Source organism: Myotis lucifugus, unplaced genomic scaffold, assembly GCF_000147115.1.
Source record: "Myotis lucifugus unplaced genomic scaffold, Myoluc2.0 scaffold_143, whole genome shotgun sequence".
Lineage (NCBI taxonomy): Eukaryota > Metazoa > Chordata > Mammalia > Chiroptera > Vespertilionidae > Myotis > Myotis lucifugus.
This window is the reverse complement of record NW_005871191.1, coordinates 3,037,378-3,060,038: the sequence shown is the minus strand read 5'-3', so window position 1 is coordinate 3,060,038 and position 22,661 is coordinate 3,037,378. Positions and strand designations below refer to the sequence as shown.

The following is a 22,661-nucleotide window of genomic DNA, read 5'->3' as shown; positions in this document are numbered from 1 at the left end:
ATCTCTAACCGATAAGGACTTTTAAAATATATATATTCCTTATGCCATTGTGAAGCCTAACAAAATTATCAGTGTAGCCACAATTCCATGTTACATGAAAAATTCCTTAATATCTAGTCTGTGTTCACATTTCCCTGATTGTTTCATGAATTTTATTTTGTTTTTACACTTCATTTTTTTGAATCAGGATCTGAGTTAGGTCCACATATTGCATTTGGTTATCTGTTTTATAAATTTTTATTTCAATTAAGCTTTTATTTGAGATAATTATAGATTATCACATGCAATTATAAGAAATAATACAGAGATCACTTATACTCTTTACTTGTTTCTGTCAATGAGAATATCTTGAAAAACTATTACACAGTAGAGCAACCAGGATCTTAATATTGATACCATTGAGATACAGAACAGTTCCATCCCTATAAGGATCCCACCTGTTGTCCTTTTATGACCACACCACCTACCTCTTCCAGTTCTCACCTTCATCTCTGGCAACCAGTAATATGTTCTCAATTTCTATAATTTTGTCACTTCAAGAATGTGGTACAAAAGGAATCATGTATTATGTGAACTTTGGGGATTGGCTTTTTAAAATTAATATAATTCCTTGGAGAGTCATCCAAATTATGGTACCTATCAATAGTATGTTCCTTATTTCTGAGTAGTATTCCATGATATGGATGCACCATGGCTTAACCATTTGACTTTTGAAGGATATCCAGTTTGGGGTTTTGTCTCCTGTTTTCCTATGTTCATTCACTAGGTTTAGCAAATGCTTTCAAGGTGAAAGTCAGCTTACTGTTGCATCTAACAAGATGTTCTTTTTATTTCTTCTATCATATTTGTTGTACTTAGAGGATCATTAGCTCCTGAAATGCATTGTTGCTGGAAATGGAATGAGATCTTGTTCTTAAATTCTGAAGCAGACTGTTAATGTTCATCTTTTCTGTAGCCTCAAAAGTATATAATTTATAAGCATTATAGAATCACTCTGTTATATATGGGTACCTTAACATCATTTTCTTTAATAAAGTGCTAATAATGTAATTGTATTTTTAAGAGAATATCCGGTTATAATTATTGATTTTTATCAATCACCGTGGGGGTTGGGAATCCTACCTAATAAAGAGGGAATATGCTAATTGACCCTTATGCCATTGCAAAGGTGACACCCACAGTCACTAAGGAGGGAATATGCTAATTGACTGCTCTGCTCTCAAAGATGGCAGTGCCCACAGCCACAAGATGGCTGGCAGGGGAGGGCAGTTGTGGGCGATCAGGCCAGCAGGGGAGGGCAGTTAGGGGCAACCAGGCCAGCAGGGGAGGCAGTTGGGGGCGACCAGACCTGCAGGGGAGGGCAGTTGGGGGCGACCAGCCAGCAGGGGAGAGCAGTTGTGGGCGACCGGGCCAGCAGGGGAGGGCAGTTGGGGGCGATCGGGCCGGCAGGGGAGCAGTTAGGCATTGATCAGGCTGGCAGGCAGAAGCGGTTAGGGGCAGTCAGGCAGTTGGGAGCGGTTGGGAGCCAGCAGTCCCAGATTGGAGAGGGTGAAGGCTGGGCTGAGGGATTACCCCCCTCCGAATTTCGTACACTGGGCCTCTAGTCCAGTATAATGAAAGCCTAATATGCTAAGTGTTTGACCATTCATTTCACTGTTCACTGTTCGACCAGTCACTATGATGCGCACTGACCACCAGGGGGCAGACACTCTGACCAGTAGGTTAGTTTGCTGCTGAGGTCCAGCTGATTGGCCCTGGAGCCCTCCAGCTGGCCCCGGTCGCCCCGATTGGGACTGGGCTAGGTGGGCCGGACATTCCCTGGATGAATCTGTGCGCCTGGCTAGTTGTTTTAGAAAAACACATTCATCCTCTACCCTTGTCCTTGGAAACTGATTCTGTGATTCTGGAGTAAGGTCCACATGTACATTTGGAAAGATCTCCAGGTGATTTTCTTTTTTTGTAAACTTCCTGATTGGACAGATAGCTGCAGTTTGGAGAAAAGGGCTAATTTGACTGGTCAGTCTTTTGATTAAGTGAGAGTGCCATCTAGTGGAGGAACGACTTAAACTAATAAATGTGTTTCAAACCCTTAGAAGAATATGCAGAGGAAATTAGCTCTTGTTCTGAGTTATGTTCTCCACAAGTCCATGCCATTGAAAAATGAGAACTGTATGTTGTAAGGGATGAGAGGAGGAAAAGGAAGTAATCATGCAGGACAATAGCAAGTGCACAGAATAGGCTCTTAATAAGTGGTAGTTATTACCATTATTCTCATTCTTCTTGCATTGAAGCTAGTGATTAGTGAAATAATAATGAAGTAGGAGCTGCTCTGACAAATATTTGTGATATACATATAAAATTTGGTTTTGGACTATGTAATAATAGGTATGTTACAAATTTTGCCCCTTCCTACCACTCAGGACCTACCTTGAATCTGCCAATAAAGTCTGTTACTAGTTTCTAGTGTATTCTACCTGAAATATTTTAATCTATTTTAAATATGTATGTGTCGTCCCACCCTTTGGGACACTCATTCATTTAACAAATATTGTGTGGCTGCTATTTGCTGGGCATTGCCCTAGGCAGGATAAAGCAGTGAACAAAACAGGTTACAAACCCCACCCTTATATTTAGTGCAGGTAAGCATAGTCTACATATTTTTCTTCTATACCTTGTTTTTTCCACCACTCTTAAACCTTCAGGTTTCCCTTTATGTCTGCTATAGCAACATCCTACAATTGTTTTTATTAAATGCAAAATATTACCGTAGTGATTTCTGCTTTAATCCACAAATTATTTGGAAGCATGTCGTTTAATTTTAGGTGTTTGGAAATTTTTTAGATATCTTTCTGTTACTGATTTCTAGTTTGATTTGGTTGATATCATAGGCCATACTATATATGTTATCATTCCATTAAATGTGTTCAAATTTGTTTTTTGGCTCAGCATATGATGTCTCATTGAATGTTCCACATTCATTTAGAATATAAATGTGCATTCTGCAATCCTTCGGTGAAATGTTATATAATTGTCCATTGGATCATTTAGTCTTTTAAATATTTATTAAGTTTGCTTGTTTTATCAAGTACTAAAAGAATAATAATGCAGTTTCTACCTATAGGAATTGTTTGCTTCCCTTTTCAATAGTCAGTTTTTGCATCAGATTAAAAAAAATTTTTTTTAATTAATTTCAGAGAGGAAGGGAGAGGGAGAGAGAGATAGAAACATCAATAATGATAGAGAATCATTGATTGGCTGCCTCCTGCATGCCCCCTACTGGGGATCGAGCCTACAACCTAGGCATGTGCCTTGATCAGGAATCAAACCATGACTAGGTCCTGGTTCATAGGTCGAAGCTTAACCATTGAGCTACACCAGCCAGGCACATCAGATATTTTTATGTGTTTTAGGGTTGTTATCTAATCTTGATTAAGCTTGGCCTCTTTTTTATTCTGAGGTATTGTGTTTTTTCCGAGATAATATTTTTGGCCCTTTAGTCTACTTTATCATTTTTCTAATTAATTGTGTACTAGAATTGTGTACTATTCTAAGCATTTATAAACAAATATGAATGTGTTCTGTTTACATTGTTGCATACATATATAGCTAGGCATATAACTCTTCCTTTTAATAACCTTTTTTTGCATAATTACTTTTAAAACTCATGTAACTTCATTATCATATTTGTGATGAAGTGGTTAGCATCAGTACATTTTCAAATGAAAGCATCAAATTATAGACTGGGGAAATCACTAAAACTCTTTGCAATTCAGGTGTTCAATATCTAAGGCTATTATAAATATAATAGTGAAATAAAAAGAGGTTACTTTACATCCTTATAAAATTTTCTGAGATCAGACAAGATCAGACACATCCTGTAAAATTTTAAGTTTTGTACATTTTTAGCTAATAACACTGTAGATGGGAGAAAATGCTTATCTAATTACTTCTTTGGATATCTCTGGAGCAGTGGTTCTCCATGGAGGGAGGCTGTCCAATTTTGCGCTCCTATGGTTATTTGAGCAGTAGAAAATGTCTGGAAACATCTTAGGTTACAATGGGGGAAGGAAAGGGTAGCGACAGGAGGAGAGTACTGCTGGCCTCTAGCAGGTAAAGCCAGGGATGCTGCTAAACATCTTACAATGTACAGAACAGTCCCCACAATAACGTATTATGTGGCCCCAAATGTCAGTAGTGCCAGGATTGAGAAACCCTGCTTTAAAGATCTCATTTCTATGCATTGTTAATAACAGCCTCCAATTTAGATGATATTATAAAGGCCACCTAACCTAATCTTGGGCATCAAAGAACACTTTCCTTGAAAGGTGAAATCATGATAGTATTTTTTGTCACATGGATATGCAATTGAATTGATGTTCTGCATTAATTTTGTATAACACCTGTTAGATTCTTATGGCTACCTTAAACATTAAAATTTAATAAGTTACCTTCGTATGCTGTTCCTGTTTTGTCCTATCGGTCGGTTATGCATCACTAAGAGCTTATTGCATTGTTTACCTTTTTTATTTATGTAAAATCAGCTAATACTAACATAAATATTGAACAGGATTGTAAAAAAATGTTGAATAAAATAATCAGTAAAACAAATTGTGAAAAAGTAGGTGTGGGAGGATGAGAGTTATAAAATTCAGGGACTCTTCACTTGGCAAATGGCCTCAGATTCTTTTTCTATTATTTTTTTACTTTTTATCTAATTTATTGGGGTGACATTGGTTAATAAGTCTTTTTCTATTTTAAAATAGCCCAAACTGGAAATTATTTACAATTCATTTTGAGTGAGGTTTATTTTGCAAGGAAGATGGTGAGGATTCCAAACAGTGGATCCATGCTCAGAGGGTACTGTTAAACAAATTTGCATTTATATATTTTTACTTAAAGTATACTGTTTTCCACTAACAAATGACTAGTAGTCCTAATTAAATTGGATAAAATTCTATCTACAGTAAATCTTATAGAATTTATAATAGTATTGGAAAAAATGTTACCGAATATTGATTATACTTCAGAAACATACTAAGAATTAGGAATTAGATTTTGTAGGCTTGTTTATTTATTGGAAGTAATCTTCTATTTTTATCTTTAAGTCGAGATTATTGACTATTTGTTAATAAACTTTCTACAGATTCACTCTTCATTGTACCTGTACTTCTCCCTTGCCTCGCTCTTTTAAATAGTTAATTCTACCTAGGGGTATATCAGTAATTCAGTTATTTGAATGGGAAAAAATTAAGACAACAAAAGAAACTTATTCTGAAGATATCACAAGTTTCGTTTATTACGAGAAGGTATGAACTGGGAAATAAGGTTCTCATTTTAATGACTAATATTAATGTTTTAGTTCAGATTTAATCAATGTATTCCTTTTTTAGTAATTAATTTTTTAAGTGTAAATGCATACTTTAATTTTGAAAAGTAAATGTCAGTTTGGACAGAAGAATGCCCCATGAGCATTATGGGAGAAAATACCAAGTATAATTCTCTTCCAGATGGCACCCCTACAGGTGAAGCAGCAGCCTGTGAAATTACAGTCTTGAGCAGGGCATTTGGAGCAAAGCCTTCTGGTATCAGTAATGAATGACTTGGTCAGAACCAAGGACAATTCCCAGGAAATTAAAGGCTATACTGTCACGGAGGGAGCCTATAGTAAAATGAAGTTTAGCAAAGTGGAAAGTTGAGAGAAAGGACAATAACCACTAGCAATACTATATGAATCTTCTCATCTGTTAATATTTTTAATTAGGCATATTAATTTAGCTCACAAATGTCATATATTGATTCTACATATATTCTGGTACTTCAAGTGATTTTTCTAAACTGATAATTTTTACAATAAAATGGTGGTAATAGTTGCCAACTAAACTATCAATTTGAAATACTATGAATCATACATCTACTGTAAATTCAATTCTTGTTTAATATGCTCTATGGGAAATTTTTTATTTCAGAACATTTGAATACTTAATTGTAACTAGTATAATGCACATACTAAATCTCATTTTCAATCCAGCAAATCAATTTAAGAAGCAACATAAAATAATGATTCAGAACTTGGCCTGTGTTTTTACACCACGGTTCACATCCTGGCTCATTCAGCTGTTTCCATGATTATGAGCTATTTTTTAAGTCCTCTTATTTTAAGTTGTAATTTAACATTTTTAAGCTTTGTTTTCTTATCAGCTAAATGGAAATAATTGCTTTAGGGAAGAATAAAATAAGATGATCCATATAAAGACATTTAACACAATGAACTTTAACAGTCATCACCACTATTATTCGAAATTTTTAATTTTAGAAAGCAAAACACATACTTTCTAGAGGAAAGTATTGGGGTTTTTGTTTGTTTTTAAAATATATTTTTATTGATTTCAGAGAGGAAGGGAGAGGGAGAGAGAAATAGAAACATCAGTGATGAGAGAGAATCATTAATCAGCTGCCTCCTGCATGCCCCCTACTAGGGAACAAGCCCGCAACCTGGCATGTGCCCTGACCAGGAATTGAATTGTCACCTCCTGGTTCATAGGTCAATGCTCAACCACTGACCAACAGCCACCAGATGAAAGTATTTTTTTTTTCTTAAGATTTCTATTGATTTCAGAGAGGAAGGGAGAAAGAGAGTGAGAGAGAGAGGGACATCAACGATGAGAGAGAATCATTGATCGGCAGCCTCATGTATGCCCCACACTGGGGGTTGAGCCCACAACCCGGGCATGTGCCCTGACCGGGAATTGAACAGTGACCTCCTGGTTCATAGGTCGACATTCAACCACTGAGCCACGCTGGCCAGGCAGTATTTTTTAATTATACACCAGTGAAGAGCAAAAATGATTAAAAAATGGGAAAAGACTTGCTGTGTCCTTCTGCTTCTAAATAGCTTAGTCTAGTTCTACCTTCTAGTAGCTGACTCCCATATAGTGACTTCCACCGAATTAAAGAGCTCTGTGATATGGTCTGTTTGTTAACTCTGTGCCAGGCACTGTGCTGAATGCTTTCTTTACATATATCAGGAAGAGCATTTGATCATTTACTTTCATAAATTCTCTGACCCTATTGTGTTCGCTGATTCTAAAAAATGAGAAGCAAAGACATGGCATTTATGAGAAGGTATTTTTAGTGCCAGGGATGATGATTCCTTTCTTTTGTTTGTTTGCAGTCTATCTCACTATTGAGTTTAGCAGTATTGGGCATTGAATCTTAAGGCCACTGTTTTGTAAGAGATGCTAAAAATTGTCCAGTGTTATTTTTCCATCAACATGACTTAAAATAAGTTACTTAACCTCTCTAGTACTGATTTCTCTCATCTGAAAATTAGGTTGTTTTAAATACTTAGAACTTTAGAAACTATCTCTAATATTATCTTATCAGGATTCTAATCTTAGCTAAGGTAATCATGAAGGGGTAAGTAGGAAAATGCCTATTCGTTTTTATTATATTAAATGAAAGCAAATGGATGGGAAAGTCTTAAGCTATAAATACCAGTTCAGAGTATTAAGTAAAATTGATTTTTTGGCCCAGGGGAGGGGAAAAATCCCTGTGATTATCTTTTTAAGAAGAATCTTGGAATTGGCTCTAATGTGTCCAATTTTATCAAGTTGTTTGATAGCGTTTTTAAAATTTTACTAATTTTAAATAATTTTTTAGTAGATGTATATATAGATATATATATTACTACATATTTTGGTGTGTATATACATACACATAGTCTTGGCTGATGTGAAAAAAGAAGTGACACAAGAAAATGTGTTCTGATTAACTCCTGGAGAAAAAGAAATTTTACTTCTTACTCTGGATTGTAATATAAGACTCTCCACTAAATAAATGTTATTACATCAATCTGGACAGTCTGGTAAACCTTTATTCTCTAATATTAAACATAATTTCAAAATTCTGATTAGCCTTTACAAATATGTTTTTTACATAGCTCTTAATTTTTTTCATCTGGGCTAGTAAATTTATTGTTCTAAACCTTTTACATGTATGAACATTTTAATCCTCACAACAACTGTATGAAATACAATGTCATTGTCACTGTCATTTTACAGATGAAGAAACTGAGGCATAATGATGTTAACTTAGCCAATAGAAAAGGGGGCTCATCTGGGATTAAATTCAGGAATCCATCCTCTCAACCACTATACCATTGGTATTGACCATAATATCAATTTAAAATAGGTGTAATTTAATCTCTGATGAATGGATAATAATATCTTTATCTTAAATGCGATAAAGGATGTGTTGCTAGAAGGAGGTACTTTCACCTATTGATTAAAGACTTTTTTTGGTTTGTAGTACATGAAAGTAAGATGGTATTTGAGCATATGGAAGCAAAATACTTAGATTTAGCTAACTGCTTTGAAAGAGTAATACTAGAAACAGTTTTGACACAGTGCCAAATCAGTAACAGTTTTTAATACCCCCTTCCAAAAATGATTGGAATATAATGAGTACTTAATTTGTACCAAAATGTGAATTTATTTTCTTTTTTCTTTAATCCTTCAGCACTCTTACAAATAGGAACCATTTTTTTTTCAGCCAATTAACATGTTTTATCAGCTGATCTTTTCCTCATAGGGCAAATGGATGCCTCTTCTTTTGTTGTTTTGTTGTTGTTGTTGTTATAAATCCTTACCTCAGGATGTGTTTTTTTCCCATTGATTTCTAGAAAGAGTGGAAGGGAGGGAGGATGTTGAGAGAGAGAGAGAGAGAGAGAGAAAGAGAGAGAGAAACATTGACAGGAGAGAGATCTATGGATTGGTTGCCTCCCCAGGTACCCCAGTAGGGGAACCTGCAACTAAGGTAATGTGTTCTTGACTGGAATCGAACCCACAACCCTTTCATCTGAAGGCTGACTAACCACTGAGCAAAACTCGCGAGGGTGATGCCTCCTCTTTTAATAATTTCTTAGCATAAATTATTATTCACCTTAGTCAGTTGATGAATGCTTATTTATTAGCATTTGTGTGCATAGATCTGCATGTCATGTCAGATTGATAAAGATTTATTTGAATTCCAAAAATCTCTTATGCTTTGAATACACAAATGATGTTAAAGGGGAACCAACTTGTAAGAGTTAGACATATTACTGAAGAAATCTATCTAGAGAAAGACTTTCCACCAAATCCTTAATTTTCCTAATGTAAATAGATTGGTAAAAGCTTTGTTGCAAAATCTTTCTTTTGTAGGCAATTATTTTCTTATCAATGAATTAGTGTGTTGAGGGTAAATACCAAAGTAGCGTTGCTAGTGGCAATTTAATTAGCTTCCTTCATAAGTGATTCAAGCAAGAGAGCTGTGTTTTCTGTAATTTAAATTTGCTGTTAATCTCTTGGGAAGATTATCCATTCGGATTTGCATTTTCTTGTTCTAGAGAAACCATTAAAAAAACTTTATTGTTGTTAAAGGCAGTTGTATTTATCCTGTCAAACGGTTATTTGTACACAAAGCAAATGAGTGAGAACAGTTTTGATTTAGAATGCTAACATCAGGGTAAAATTCATATTGGTTCACCCTAACCAATAGATATAGTATGTGCTAAGCTCTGCACCAAGCACTTAATTTTCCTTGCTTATCAGGGCTGTTGGCGGATGGGCCCCTAGAAGGAGAAAGACTAACTGAAACTGGCATTAACCTCTCACTTATGATTACTTTATCATTTATTTAATAAACCGTAGCATACTGTTAGAATGCACTGTGCTTGTGATACCAGTAGGGACAAGTTATCTTTTCTTTTGACCTATGATTTTCCTTTCTTGGCAGAGGATTCATTACTGTTCTCTAAAATCTGGAGTGTATTGGGGCTGTGTTTCAAACAACACTAGCTGTGCAAGGTGTTGATAGTTGTTAAATAGAAAAAAAAAGAGGTGTCTAGTCGAAGAGTGGTTAAAATATGTTCCTCAGTGCTCTTTACCTTAACACTTCTTAGAACTCTTATTGTGCCAATGTGCACTACGAATCTCTAGCATCTGGTCTTTCTCAAATCTCTTGTATTAAAGCCAACTCCCCCCCCCCCCTTTTTTTTAACCAAAGAGAAAGTCACTGGGGCAGGAAACTGTTTGGAAAATGATGTTCTAGACCAGGATAGATCAACCAGGATATATCATCTGGGGCCAAATAGTTCTTTGTTATGGGGGCTTTTCTGTGCATTATAGGATGCTCATCAGCATCCTTGGCTCTCTCTACCAGATGCCAGTAGCATCCCTCCACCCCATCCCCATTTGTGACAATCAAAAGTGTCCAGACGTCCCCCGAGAGCAAAATCTTAAGAACCACTCTAGATTAATTTTGCAATATTCTGGAGAGTTACAGGTTTTGTCAACAATTTGACAAATATTTTTTCAAATATTTCTTTGAATGAGAAAGAAACAATAGTCTAGAAAGTAGAAGCTCAGATAAAAAAAAGGTTCAGTAGATTCTACCGTAATAAATTTTCTGGATTCACTTTATACCCTGACCTGGTTTTCTAACAATTATTATGTAGAGAACTTACTACAAAAAATAATTTCAAAATTTGCAGAATATTTTGTGGCATAGACAAAGTATATATATTTTTATTAAAAGAGTAGGCAGATATTTAAACTGATCTTTCTGTAAGGATATTACACATTTCCAAACTCAATTTTTTTTCTGTTTTCTGCAGGGTTATTTTCTTCTTTTTGAATCTATGTTAGATTCTGTTCTTTATGCAAAGAACAAATACTTGACAAAAGGAGGATCGGGTAAGTATAAAATTCTAGTTTTAATAACCTATTTTAGTCTGACAGAACCAAATGAACCTTTAGATTTCAAATAAACTATGCGTGACTGAGAAAGTTCCCAATAGAGATGAAAGATATTTCCATTAGATGAAGTTATAAGACATTCGTTCAGTATACTGTTGATAGTAGAATATTATATAAGACTAGAGGCCCAGTGCACGGAATTCGTGCACGGGGGTGGGGTGTCCTCAGCCCGGCCTGCACCCTCTCCAATCTGAGAACCTTCAGAGGATGTCTGACTGCTGGTTTAGGCCCGATCCTCAGTCAGACATCCCTCTTGCAATCCGGAACCTCTGGCTACTAACCGCTCACCTGCCTGCCGGCCTGATCACCCCTACCTTGCCCGCCTTCTGGCCTGATCGCCCCTAACTTGCTCCTCCACCAAACGAATCGCCCCTAACTGCCTCTGCCTCGGCCCCCAGCCTAAGCCATAATCTGGCCTCCCTCTGCGGGAGGCGACCTGGTGGATCAGGGGAAGGCGCTGCCCCCATGACCCCACTGCTGCTGCCACTGCCTGCCTGAGCCTGGGCCCTTCGCAGCCACCCCTCTGCCCTTCGCAGCCTCCCGTGGCTGCCTGAGCCTTGGCCCTTGCAGCTGCTGCGGCTTTGTCCAGAAGGATGTCCAGAAGGTCGTCTGGAAGATGTCCGCCTAATTAGCATATTACCCTTTTATTAGTATAGATATGCAGGACTCAAAGTTAATGATATTCTCAAGAACACTTTTTTGTAAATACATTAAGGACTAGATTTTGAAGTTCTTTGATTTTCAAGTCAAAATGTCACAAAGTTTTTTATTTTTAATCTTTATGACATTTAGTTTTCTTTTTTCCAAAGGAGTATTGCATGCTAGATTGGAGATTGTTCACTTTAATGGCAAATTTTCCATGACTTCACTAAATATATAAACCTGGTTTCTGTGATTTAATGAGAAGATTTAAATAGTGACTGGTTTCTACTAAGTTGTTAAAACATAACATACCCAATCAGTATTTTTAAATGGACCCCAATAAATTTGGAAAGCTTTCTTTTTATTAACTTTTAATCATGTTAACTCTGCTTACTCAGAGTGAGATTAGGTTTTTATAGGCCTTCTGCTGGGTAGAGTTGTATACAAACAAAATGTTCTCTTTCAGGGCAGAGACTATGTTTTGCTCATCTTTGACTCTTCAGTGAGCTCCATAGCTCCTGCAGCATAGGTAGAACATCATACATGTTTACTGAATTGAATCATTAAAACTGAATTGAATAGCATCGGTCTCCCTTCATTCACCTCTCCCTGCACCTTCCCTTCCTCAAAGCTTCAGGATCAACAAATGGTATCCATGATCAGAGTACAAGTGCTAAAAGTATATATACAAATAGATGAAAAGGAGATATTTGGAAGTAGTGACATAAAGCACTGGACCATATTATGCCTCTTGCTGATCTGTGGTCTATGAAATTACTTTGGTAGTAATGGTATAATAGAAATCAATAAGGCCAAAACATAAAACACAGAGAAAATTCTCCAGTATAGTAGAGTCCTTTTTTTTTAATAGCATTTAAATGGATTGCCTTTCTTTTTTCAAAATGCTCTCATCACTATATTTTCTGCAACCATTTTAAGATATGTCCCTGGTCTCTGACATGAACCTGGCTAGAATTTTTAGATATATTTTACTCTGCAACTTATTAGCTATATCATTCTATAAATGCAGTGGCTTTTTAAAAAAAATGAGAACCACACTTAATGACTAAAAATTAATATTATCTACCATTTGTTGATTGTCTATACAAGCTACCAAATAATATACTCTACCTTTACTTATGTTATTACATGTAAACCTTACAATAGCTCTTTGAGGTTTTAGAAACAAATGTGACCTGGATGACACATATTAAGTGGTCAGGCCTTGATTTTTTTTTTTTTAATCTCAGATTTGCTGGATCTTTCTTTTCACTATTCATTATTTCCCTACTAAAAGTGTATTTTATTGGATCTGATTTTTGCCTTGAGTTGTTCTAGGGAAGATTCAGAAAACTGTTTCCATACCTCCCTCGGTGATACTCATTGATCTTACTGAAGGAGTGACAGCAACTTAATGCACTTAAATTGAATTGTTGATGAAATTCATTAAGAACTTAGAGCATGTGAATAATGAGGTTGTAGTTGAAGTAGTGGCAGAGCTTTTTCCCAGCATCAGAGGGTTACTAGTAAAATGGAGGCTCATAAGTCTAGCTCTTTCTATATTTTTTATGACTAATATTAGCACTAAGATAATCTGGAGGTATACTGAAAAGAAGTCAGCATTACCTGCCTAAGCAGTGCTGTTGAATGTTATTTGTTAACACAATCAAGAGAAAAGAAGTCAGAAGTGAGTAACATGAAGTGGTTTTGCCTATTTTGTGCATTTGAATATGCCTTGATGATGAATATCACCAAATCAACTAGACGCACATTCTGCTATTGCAAAATAGAGTTTTCTGTTACGTTTTCCTAACAGAAAGATTTACTAAGCAATTAGCAGTGCAAAGAATTTAGAAAGATGATTGAGTTATGAGAGAGGGAGAATATTGAAGACCCATGTATGCATGAAGGGACCACGGCTTACTTTTATATTAGGGTTCACTTTATTCTCATATATATAATGGCATAGAGTAAATAAAACCTTTATAAAAACATAGTCAGCCAATAACTTGAGTATTCATTCTCTTTGTTATCACCAAGAAATTCCACAGTACTTTAGAGGTACTCATTTATTACTATTACTACTAATAGAAATAATTGTGTATAGTTAATGAAATTGGGCTTACTAAAGACTGCTTATACTAATTTTAGCTAAGATTTAGTAATGCTAATTATGTGTTAGGAATTGTAGTGTTTTACATTCAAACAACAAAGTGATGAGGAAGAAAACTATAAAAATGTTTGATTGTAATCAGTGCATAGTTTTATAGGTAGAATTAAGACAAAAGCATAGGAGGACAAAATAGAATTCAAATGTTTTATATCCTAACAATGTCACATACTACTCAGAAAAATTGGAAAGGGAATGCTGAGGGCAAGTAGAAGGAAGTGCATATACTTCAGTAGCTTTATCTTTAGCAGCAAGAATTTATGGAGTATCACTTAAAGCTGAAAAATAGTAATTCCGTTGAAAATTAATAAATGAATAATCTGAAAGTTAGATTAAGAATGGGACATTTACCTAGTTTCAAAAAACTTCCCCACAAACTATCTTAATTACAAAAGGGAGAAGAGTAATCAGTGTAGAAGCCTAGCAGACTCCACTTTGATCATATAGTCAGGGTTGACATCCTCAGGAATGGGACATATTGAAATTGTGAGCAGATAGGAGCACATAGAAATAATTCATTTTTTTAATTCATAAAGCTGGTAGTAGTTTTTTGAGTTCACAATTGCTTCATAGAAAATTTAGGGGCTCATTAAAGGAGACATCTTCCACATTACTAGGAAAGAAAGTCATTTTCACTGCCTTTCATTACAAGCAAAATGAAAGGTTCCTCCATACACACACACATAGTCAGAACTAAGCTCAAAGTTTTAATGGAGTCCTTCAGAATATATACCTTTGAGTTATAACCATTGAGATTATAAAGTTGAGGACAATGTCCAATACAACATAAAATTACTAAAATAGCCATTTCCTAACTCACTGTTTTCTAATATTGACAGACCAACACAATCTCTATGGACCTTTTGTTAAAAATGTATGTTCAAGCCCCACATCAGAGCCTTTTGAACCCAAAACTAGTGGAACAGCCCTGTTTGAGGAATTTATTTACAATGTATGTTTCCCTCTGCATTAATAGGGTTCTTGTTGGAAGAAATCGAACTCTACCCTGGCTACTCAACAGAAAAGGAATTTATTAAGACAATAGGGTAGATTAAAAGTTTGCGTGAGAACGAGAAAACCAGGCTGTAAGTTTATACAGTTAGGAACGATGCTTAAAATTATCTCATACGACTGATTTAGAAGTGATACCACTTCTGATGCTGAGGACTAGCTGACACATTGCAATGCTGATCTCGCTAACAGTAGGCCTTGCGGCCTCTGAAAGGTAGACAGAGCTTTAGGTGCATGTCATTAGTGGGGCCTAGCTTCTGTGTACATGCCTCACCTGCAAGGGAGCGAGGGAAAGCAAGTTTCTGTCATTTTTCAGCTTCTGTAGAGGGAAGCAGGCCCTGTCTCATAACAGGGAATTTCACAAGCAATTCAGAAGGGGGCAGCAAAATAGAGTGAAGATATATACCATTCTCTGATAGATCTGTGCCTCTCAAAGATTTTATACAAAGGTTTTACATTGTACTAATAATTTGATTGGAAGCCTAATCTACACTAATAAAAAATGGCCTCTTATAAATTCCAGATTTGCAAATATGCTGTCCTTGCTGCTGGAAAACTGAGCAGTACAGTTTATGTACTCCTCTCTAATTGCTGCTTAATTGCTTTCCTTTTAGTATTTCTTTTTGTCCATCTCATTTTTTTTAAACTCAGACCAAGTAAAGCTGAACATTTCCATATTCTTCATTTTGCCCTGAAATTTTATTAATCTCCAATTCTTCTCAACCGTTTTCTCCTCTTCCTCTTCCAATAAGTGTCCTTAGGAAAATGGGGTTCCTCTTTCTCTGTTTTCCTTTTGAAAAACATAAATGTGGCATAATGGAAAGCACATAGATTTTGCAGATAGATCGTAAATTGAATCCCTGTTTTGTCAATTAACTAGTTATCTAGTTAGCTGATTAACACCAGTAATTTGAGCAGGTTAGTTTATTTTTGTGAACTTCAGTTTCTTTATCTGTAAAAAAATCTGTAATCCACCTTTATAGAATCAGTCAAAAGTCTAAATGGCTTGATATAACATAGTTACTCAATAAATGTTAATTTCCCTCCTCAGTTACAGCTGGTAAACAAGAGATTAGTGTTAGGTTTTTACCTTATAAGAGTGGGAAATGAATTTAAGCAATCATGGTATTAACACCTGCCTTTTACATAGCACTTGACTTGCATAACTTATGTCAGTGTGCCATCAGCTAGGGGCAGTGGTTCATAGTGCTTTGAGGTTTCCTTTAGTGTTTCCAGAACTTGCTGTCTGCTTCCTCATCATCAGATCTGCTTTGCTCAGATTTATTATTTTGTTTTCTTCCAGTGATATTGCAGTAATATTAACTTCTATGTTTTTTTAGTACATAATTTTTCAGTACATATTACAACTCTACATTTTAGCCTAGCTAAGTTTTAGTGGCTTAGTCACTATTATAAATTAATGGTGGGAATGTTTCCAATTTCCAAATAAGTCTTAAGTTTTTTAAGATACCCTTATTATGTAAATTGGAAATCAATTTTTAGACTTGTTCAACTCCCAAAATATTTACTGATATAGTGACTTAGAACTACATTTTTCTTCTGCCTATCAATAATTTTATAATTGACTATTATTTCAATCAAATATTTCTCTACTAGAGGCCGGGTGCATGGATTCGTGTACCGGTGGGGTCCCTCAGCCTGGCCTGTGCCCTCTCACAATCTGGGACCCCTCGGGGGATGTTGGAGAGCCGGTTTTGGCCCAATCCCCACAGGCCAGGCTGAGGAACCCCCACTGGTGCACAAATCCATGCACCGGGCCTCTAGTATGCATATACGATCAGGCCAGGCCAAGGGACCCCACCCCAGTGCACAAATCCATGCACCGGGCCTCTAGTATGCATATACGATCTTTGGTTAATCTCTTCCCGCCATCTCCCCTCCCCCTTTCCCTTTGAGATTCATCAGTCTGTTTCATGTTTTTATGCCTGTGCATTGAGCGTCTGCCCCTTCGTGGTCAGTGCACATCAGAGCTACCAGATGTTCGGCTGGTCAGACAGTTGGCTGGTCGGATGATCGCTTAGGCTTTTATATATAGGTATTGTAAAAAGGACAGTTTATTTTTATTTTTATCTCCTTTAGTTCTAAACTTTTTACTCTCTTGTTCTAAACAAGTAATGATGCTAGTGTTTACTGGAATTGTTTCTTTATGCAGCTCAGTCTTATCCTTTCGTGTCCAAAAGTTTGTGAGGCATTTCTAAGGGATAAAGGCTTTCCCACCTTTATCTATTCACAATGTGAGCTGTTCTAGTGACAAATGAATTCTGGGCAATGAATCGAGAAGGACACAGATGTCAAAGCTGTGAATTTATAAATGGTCTGTTAAAAGGGTGCTTTTGTCCAATCAACGCTTTGTTAATTTCACCTACAAGGAGGAATAATTATTCAATTATGCTTCTATCTGACAAAAATCAAATGACAGATGTGTCAGAATGTGAAGGTAAAGGGTTAGTCAGGATTCGGGCAGGTGGCCCAACATTTTAGCCAGCTGTGAGGAGGTGGATATAGAACCAAACACACCTATAACACTGATTACAAGTCCTTTATGAAAGATAATTTCATTTCTAAATTCTAACAGATATAAAAACTATGATATTTCTGTACTTTTGTGAAATGTGACTAGCTTGAAATATGATTAGCTCAACACTAGAAAAAGTAAAATCATATTCCTCTTTAGTTTATTTCTTTATTATCAACATATTTTCAAAACTTTTAAAATTACTTTTAGTGAGATACCATTTTTTCCTTATGAAAAACTTACCCTTAATTCTTAGTAGAATTAATTATTAGTAAACTAGAGACCCGGTGCACAAAATTTGTGCACAGGCAGGGTCCCTAGGCCTGGCTGGCGATTGGGACTGATCTGTGGGGCAACTGGCAGGATGATTGGGGGGCCCCTGCTGGCACCCACATTGGCCAGCTTGGCACCACCCACTTGCTGGCCCTGCCTGCCACTGCCACTGCCAGTCACCTCCCTCTGCAGGGTGACAGGCAGGGCGATCAGGGGGGTCCCCCGCTGGCACCTGTCTTGGCTGGCCTGGGGCCTACAGGCTGGGGGCAGCTCCTGTATTGAGTGTCTGCCCCCTGGTGGTCAGTGCGCGTCATAGCAACCAATCATTCCACTTGTCATTACACCATTCGGTCAATTTGCATGTTAGGCTTTTATTATATTAGTATAGGATCATATTGCTTAATAGATACAAAGCCAGAAGTTAGCATACTTTTTCTACCAAAGGGCAGATAGTAAATATTTTCAGCTTTATAGGCGACAGTTTCTGTCCCAACTACTCAGCTTTACCACAGTAACAGCCATAGACCATGGCAGTGTTTCAGTTAAACTTATTTATAAAAACAGGCAGTGAGCTGAATTGACCCATGGCCTGTCATTTGCCAACTCCTGATAAAGAGATGACATTTTTTAAATTTCACTAAGATTTAAAATAATATTCTAAAATAGAAGGACTCTATGAACCATGTTAAGTGAATTGAATATTTGTGCACTCCAGAGGATATTCAATTCCCATTGACTGCAGTGTGAGTGGCACTCTCTGAAGTAGTACAATATGGTGGCCCTGATATCTCCCTCATCCATTTCTCTATATCAGAGGTATCTGTACCTGGCCTGCTGCCTGTTTTTGTAGATAATGTTTTATTGGGACATTAGCCATGCTCATTTATGTATGTACTAGAGGCCCGACACACAAAAATTCATGCACTGGGGGGTAGGTGTCCCTCAGCCCGGCCTGTACCCTCTCACAGTCCAGGAATCCTCAGGGGATGTCTCCCTCTGCAGGAGGCCGCTGGGTGGGCCTCCGATCGCCTCTCTGCCACCGCTGGTCACCACCACTCCCCCCCAACCCCCCACATTGCCATTCCCTACCTCTGCCTGCTGGCATGTGCCTTGGCTGGCCTGGCGCCGCCTGCTTGCCAGCCCCACCCCCCACCAACTGGTCGTTCTGCTGTTCAGTCGATTTGCATATTACATTTTCATTATATAGGATTGTCTGTGGCAGCATAATGTGGGAAAGCTTCTACCATTGTCATACTGAGTCCCAGAAAGAATGCATAAAGAAGTTTCCAAATATCTAAAGTTGCTTCAGAATTCTGTTTCTTCAGTGTTTCTTATCTTAAAGATCTGGTGTAAGAAACTAAACATACTTTCATGTAGCTGATATTCTTGCTCGGTTAGCATTTTCAATAACAAATCAGTTACTAGAAAGAATTTGTATCAATCCAAAATTTAAGCACAGGCAAGAGGCTTACCAAGTCTGTGGAGGAGAGTAGAAGTATCTGAATTTACATGGAAGTAGACTAGCCCAGCTCTCATATCTGCCTGACAGGCCTCTGTAAGGAGGACTGGAGAAACTTCTTATCAGTGGCATAGCACCAAGTATTTATTCTTGGAGTCTCACATGTCAGGTGTGGAAGAAGCAATTGCTTTAATGCCAGCAGATCTTATCACGGGCTTTATTTGGAAGATAATTTAGTGCTGTTGTCATTGAATAATAAAATTCCTAAGGCTGTGGATAGAAACAAAGTTTGGGGGAAAGAAAAAGTTATTTCTCTACTGCTTAAGTCTGAAGGCTAAGTGATAGTCATAAAATTACTTCTTTTGTGCATTTCTTTGGTACATATGTACTTGCTTTCAATTTGTTGTTATAGGAAAATGTAATTTATATTTTAATTTATGATAATGTGGTGATAATTCATGTTGATACATTTGAAGGACAAAGTTCATTTTTTATTTATTAATAAAAAGAAATCAGTATTATTTAAAAATTTTTGTTATAAAGATCTATGCTTGTTATCAGATGAGAGTTTCTTCCTGAATCATTCTCTTCCCTTAATGCTCTTAACACTTGATTTTCCTCTTACTCCTGTGACCCCAGGTCCTCAGCCATTTTTTTTCAATATCCTTTTCTTCTACGCATCTCTTAAATTGTTACTCATCATGTATTCTCCTTAGGAACCTCATGAGCTCCCATAACTTAATTTTCATTTATATGCTCATGGTCCCAAATTTATATCTTGAGCCCAGATTCTCTTTTGAATTTCAGACCTATATTCAGCTGCTTAGTGGATATTTTTACCCGTTTGTCTGATAAGCATTAAACTCTCATATTTCTCTTGAATCTGCCCTTATTTATTCCATATTATAATGGTTAGTACCACATTCTGCCCAGTTATAAAGCTAAAAACTGTCATCCTTGACTCTTTCCTCTTCCTCATCTCCATAGCCAGCCAGTCTTAAAGTACTATGAATTCGACCTCCTAAATGTTCCTTGAATATATCCCCTCAGTGATATGAAGTGGTCTTCTACACAACTATAATATTCCATCACATGAATTTTTAAGATATTATCTTTTTAAATGATTTGTCCCTCTCTGCATGTTTCAAAGCTATATATAAAGATCTAGTACCTTTTAAAAGTCATCATACTGTAAGTTTAATAAATATGTTCATTTCAGGATTACCTAATTATGCCATCCTCTTTTAATTATTTTAATAGCAACCCATTGGTGAAATCCTTATTTTAATCTTACCATCACAATAATGGAAATCTTTTTTTTTTTTAAGGGAGCTACACGATGGGACTTGGTTATTTTCCATGAGCTATACCTTCATAAATGCCCCACTGTTAGTAATCAATTGCTAGTGAACCATACTAATGGATTTGATACTTATATTTAGCCTTTTAAAATTCTGTTTTGTAATAAAGGCAGATAATGCTAAATTGTTGGATATTTTATTTCTTGCAGTCTACCCTGATATTTGCACTATTAGCCTTGTGGCAGTAAGTGATGTGAATAAACATGCTGATAGAATTGCTTTTTGGGATGATGTCTATGGCTTCAACATGTCCTGCATGAAGAAAGCAGTTATTCCAGAAGCTGTTGTGGAAATTTTAGATCCAAAGACTCTTATTTCAGACGCTTATAGTATTAAGGTAGGTGTTTTACCAATTTTATTTTCTCTAATAGTATTGCCACATTTCTTAGTTTTCACGTCTGAGATTAGTATTTGAAATTAATGTTGATTTTATATGTGAGATTTCAAACAGTAATTATTCTTCCTATTTTAATCAGTCTAAAACAACTTAAAGTCATAATATGTACCAGTTGACTACATCATTTCTTTGAAATCACTTCTCTTGATATATTGAAGTTTCTTATACTCAAGGGGTTGAGTGATTTACTTTTGACTTAGTGAAGGTAAAAAATCCTATCCTGCCATATAGTCATTTCTGCTTCATCACCACCTCCTGGCTTTATTCTAGCTTCCCTGTAATAGCCAGATAATTCATTCATATTATATATTCCACACAATTTAGCTTGTCCTACTCAGACTTCTATCACTTGCAGAGTATGTACAGTGAATTTGTCCACTGAACTAAACTATGTTCAGAATGTTCAGTTAATTTCTTTAGTGTTTTAATATCTTATTTTTCACCTTGTAAATATCCAATTTTATGAATTTTGCTATGTCAAACTTACATGGGTTAAATAATAACATATTGCCTTTCTTATAACTCCTTAATTTGTTTCAATTAGATAAATATAGATTGTTTAGTGTTTGGTTCAAACATTGTTTCCTCTTTTTACTCACACTATTATTTTCATAACATCAAAAAATGTTTTCTACACAAAGAAGATATTCAGTAAATGTTTATCAATTCTCTTAGATGGATAAACTATTTTAAATTAGCATAGAATAATAAACATGTAAAGTTTTTCAGTAAGAGCAAGCTTATTAAAATTGCATTCAGCTTTTAAGAAAAAAATAGTCTGCTTCATGATTATAGGACTGTTTAGTGCTCTAGTACTGATAGTAAGGGATTTATTTGGATACTTTGGCTTAGGGTAGGAGTGTACAGTTATAGCCAACTCAGCCCTAAGGCTGAGCAGAAGGAAGAGGATTACGTGGTGGGAGGGGAGGGCTAATTTCTCACCCTAGTGATCTCTTTGCTTAGTGCCAAAAAATGCTATGAATAAATAGTGGAAATACAGAATTTAGGACTGAAAGATGAAGGTGTTTAAAAAGTATACCCTTTCTCTTTTTTTAAACATTAATCAGTTATTTGTTTAAGTAAATACAGTTCATTCTATGCTCCCAATCCCCCTACAAATAAAAGGCAGCCACTTTGCAACTTTCAAATTTTCTAAAACTATCTAAAATAGAGTAATGGTTCAGGTATATAATCATATGAATTGTGTCTACTGTGTTATAATCTACTCATGTAAAGTCAATTGTTAATCTTACAACATACTCTGGTCACACTACTATAACTGATTCCATCTACTCTCCATAATAAAATGGAAAAGGACTTGAACCAGGGCAGATTGGGAATAAAAGAATATTTGACTTTTTTTTTAGTTGAATCTTCATAGTTGGTTTGTTAATATCTAACAAACTTATCTTCAGCTGCCATTACAAAATGAATTCTAAATCACTCTGTTCTTTTCATTAGTACTAGAGGCCCGGTTCACGAATTCGTGCACCAGTGGGGTCCTTTGGCCTGGCCTGCAGAATCGGTCCAAAACCGGCTGACATCCCCTGAGGGGTCCTGAATTGTGAGAGGGCGCAGGCCAGGCCAAGAGACCCCACCGGTACATGATCAGGGCCAGGGAGGTTACGTGCAGGCCAGGCCGAGAGACCCCACTGGTACATGATCAGGGCCAGGGAGGTTATGCGGGAGGTTGGGCAGCCGGGAAGGGACCATGGGAGGGCTCCAGGGCGTGTCCGGCCCATCTCGCATAGTCCTAATCGGCCAGACCCCAGCAGCATGCTAACCTATGGGTCGGAGCATCTGCCCCCTGGTGGTCAGTGCACATCATAGCGAGCGGTTGAGTGACCTTAGCATATCATTAGCATATTACGCTTTGATTCTTTGACTGGACAACCGGACACTTAGCATATTACCCTTTTACTGTATAGGATAGCGGCCTGGGGGCCGGCTGGTTTGCCCTGAAGGTGTCCTGGATCAGGGTGGGGGTCCCCACTGGGGTGCCTGGCCAGCCTGGAT

At 36.7% G+C, this 22,661-nt stretch overlaps 1 protein-coding gene across 3 annotated transcripts in view; it reads left to right on the top strand.

Annotated features, from left to right (window-relative positions):
- Positions 1 to 22,661, top strand: part of PRMT3 (protein arginine methyltransferase 3) — a 94,533-nt gene that overhangs the window by 32,600 nt on the left and 39,272 nt on the right. For all 3 annotated transcript variants that reach the window (XM_023758905.1, XM_006094786.3, XM_023758904.1), the window contains 2 exons: positions 10,655 to 10,733; positions 20,398 to 20,585. In XM_023758905.1, coding sequence (XP_023614673.1) covers positions 10,655 to 10,733; positions 20,398 to 20,585 — 267 coding nt within the window. The remainder of the gene's footprint in view (positions 1 to 10,654; positions 10,734 to 20,397; positions 20,586 to 22,661) is intronic.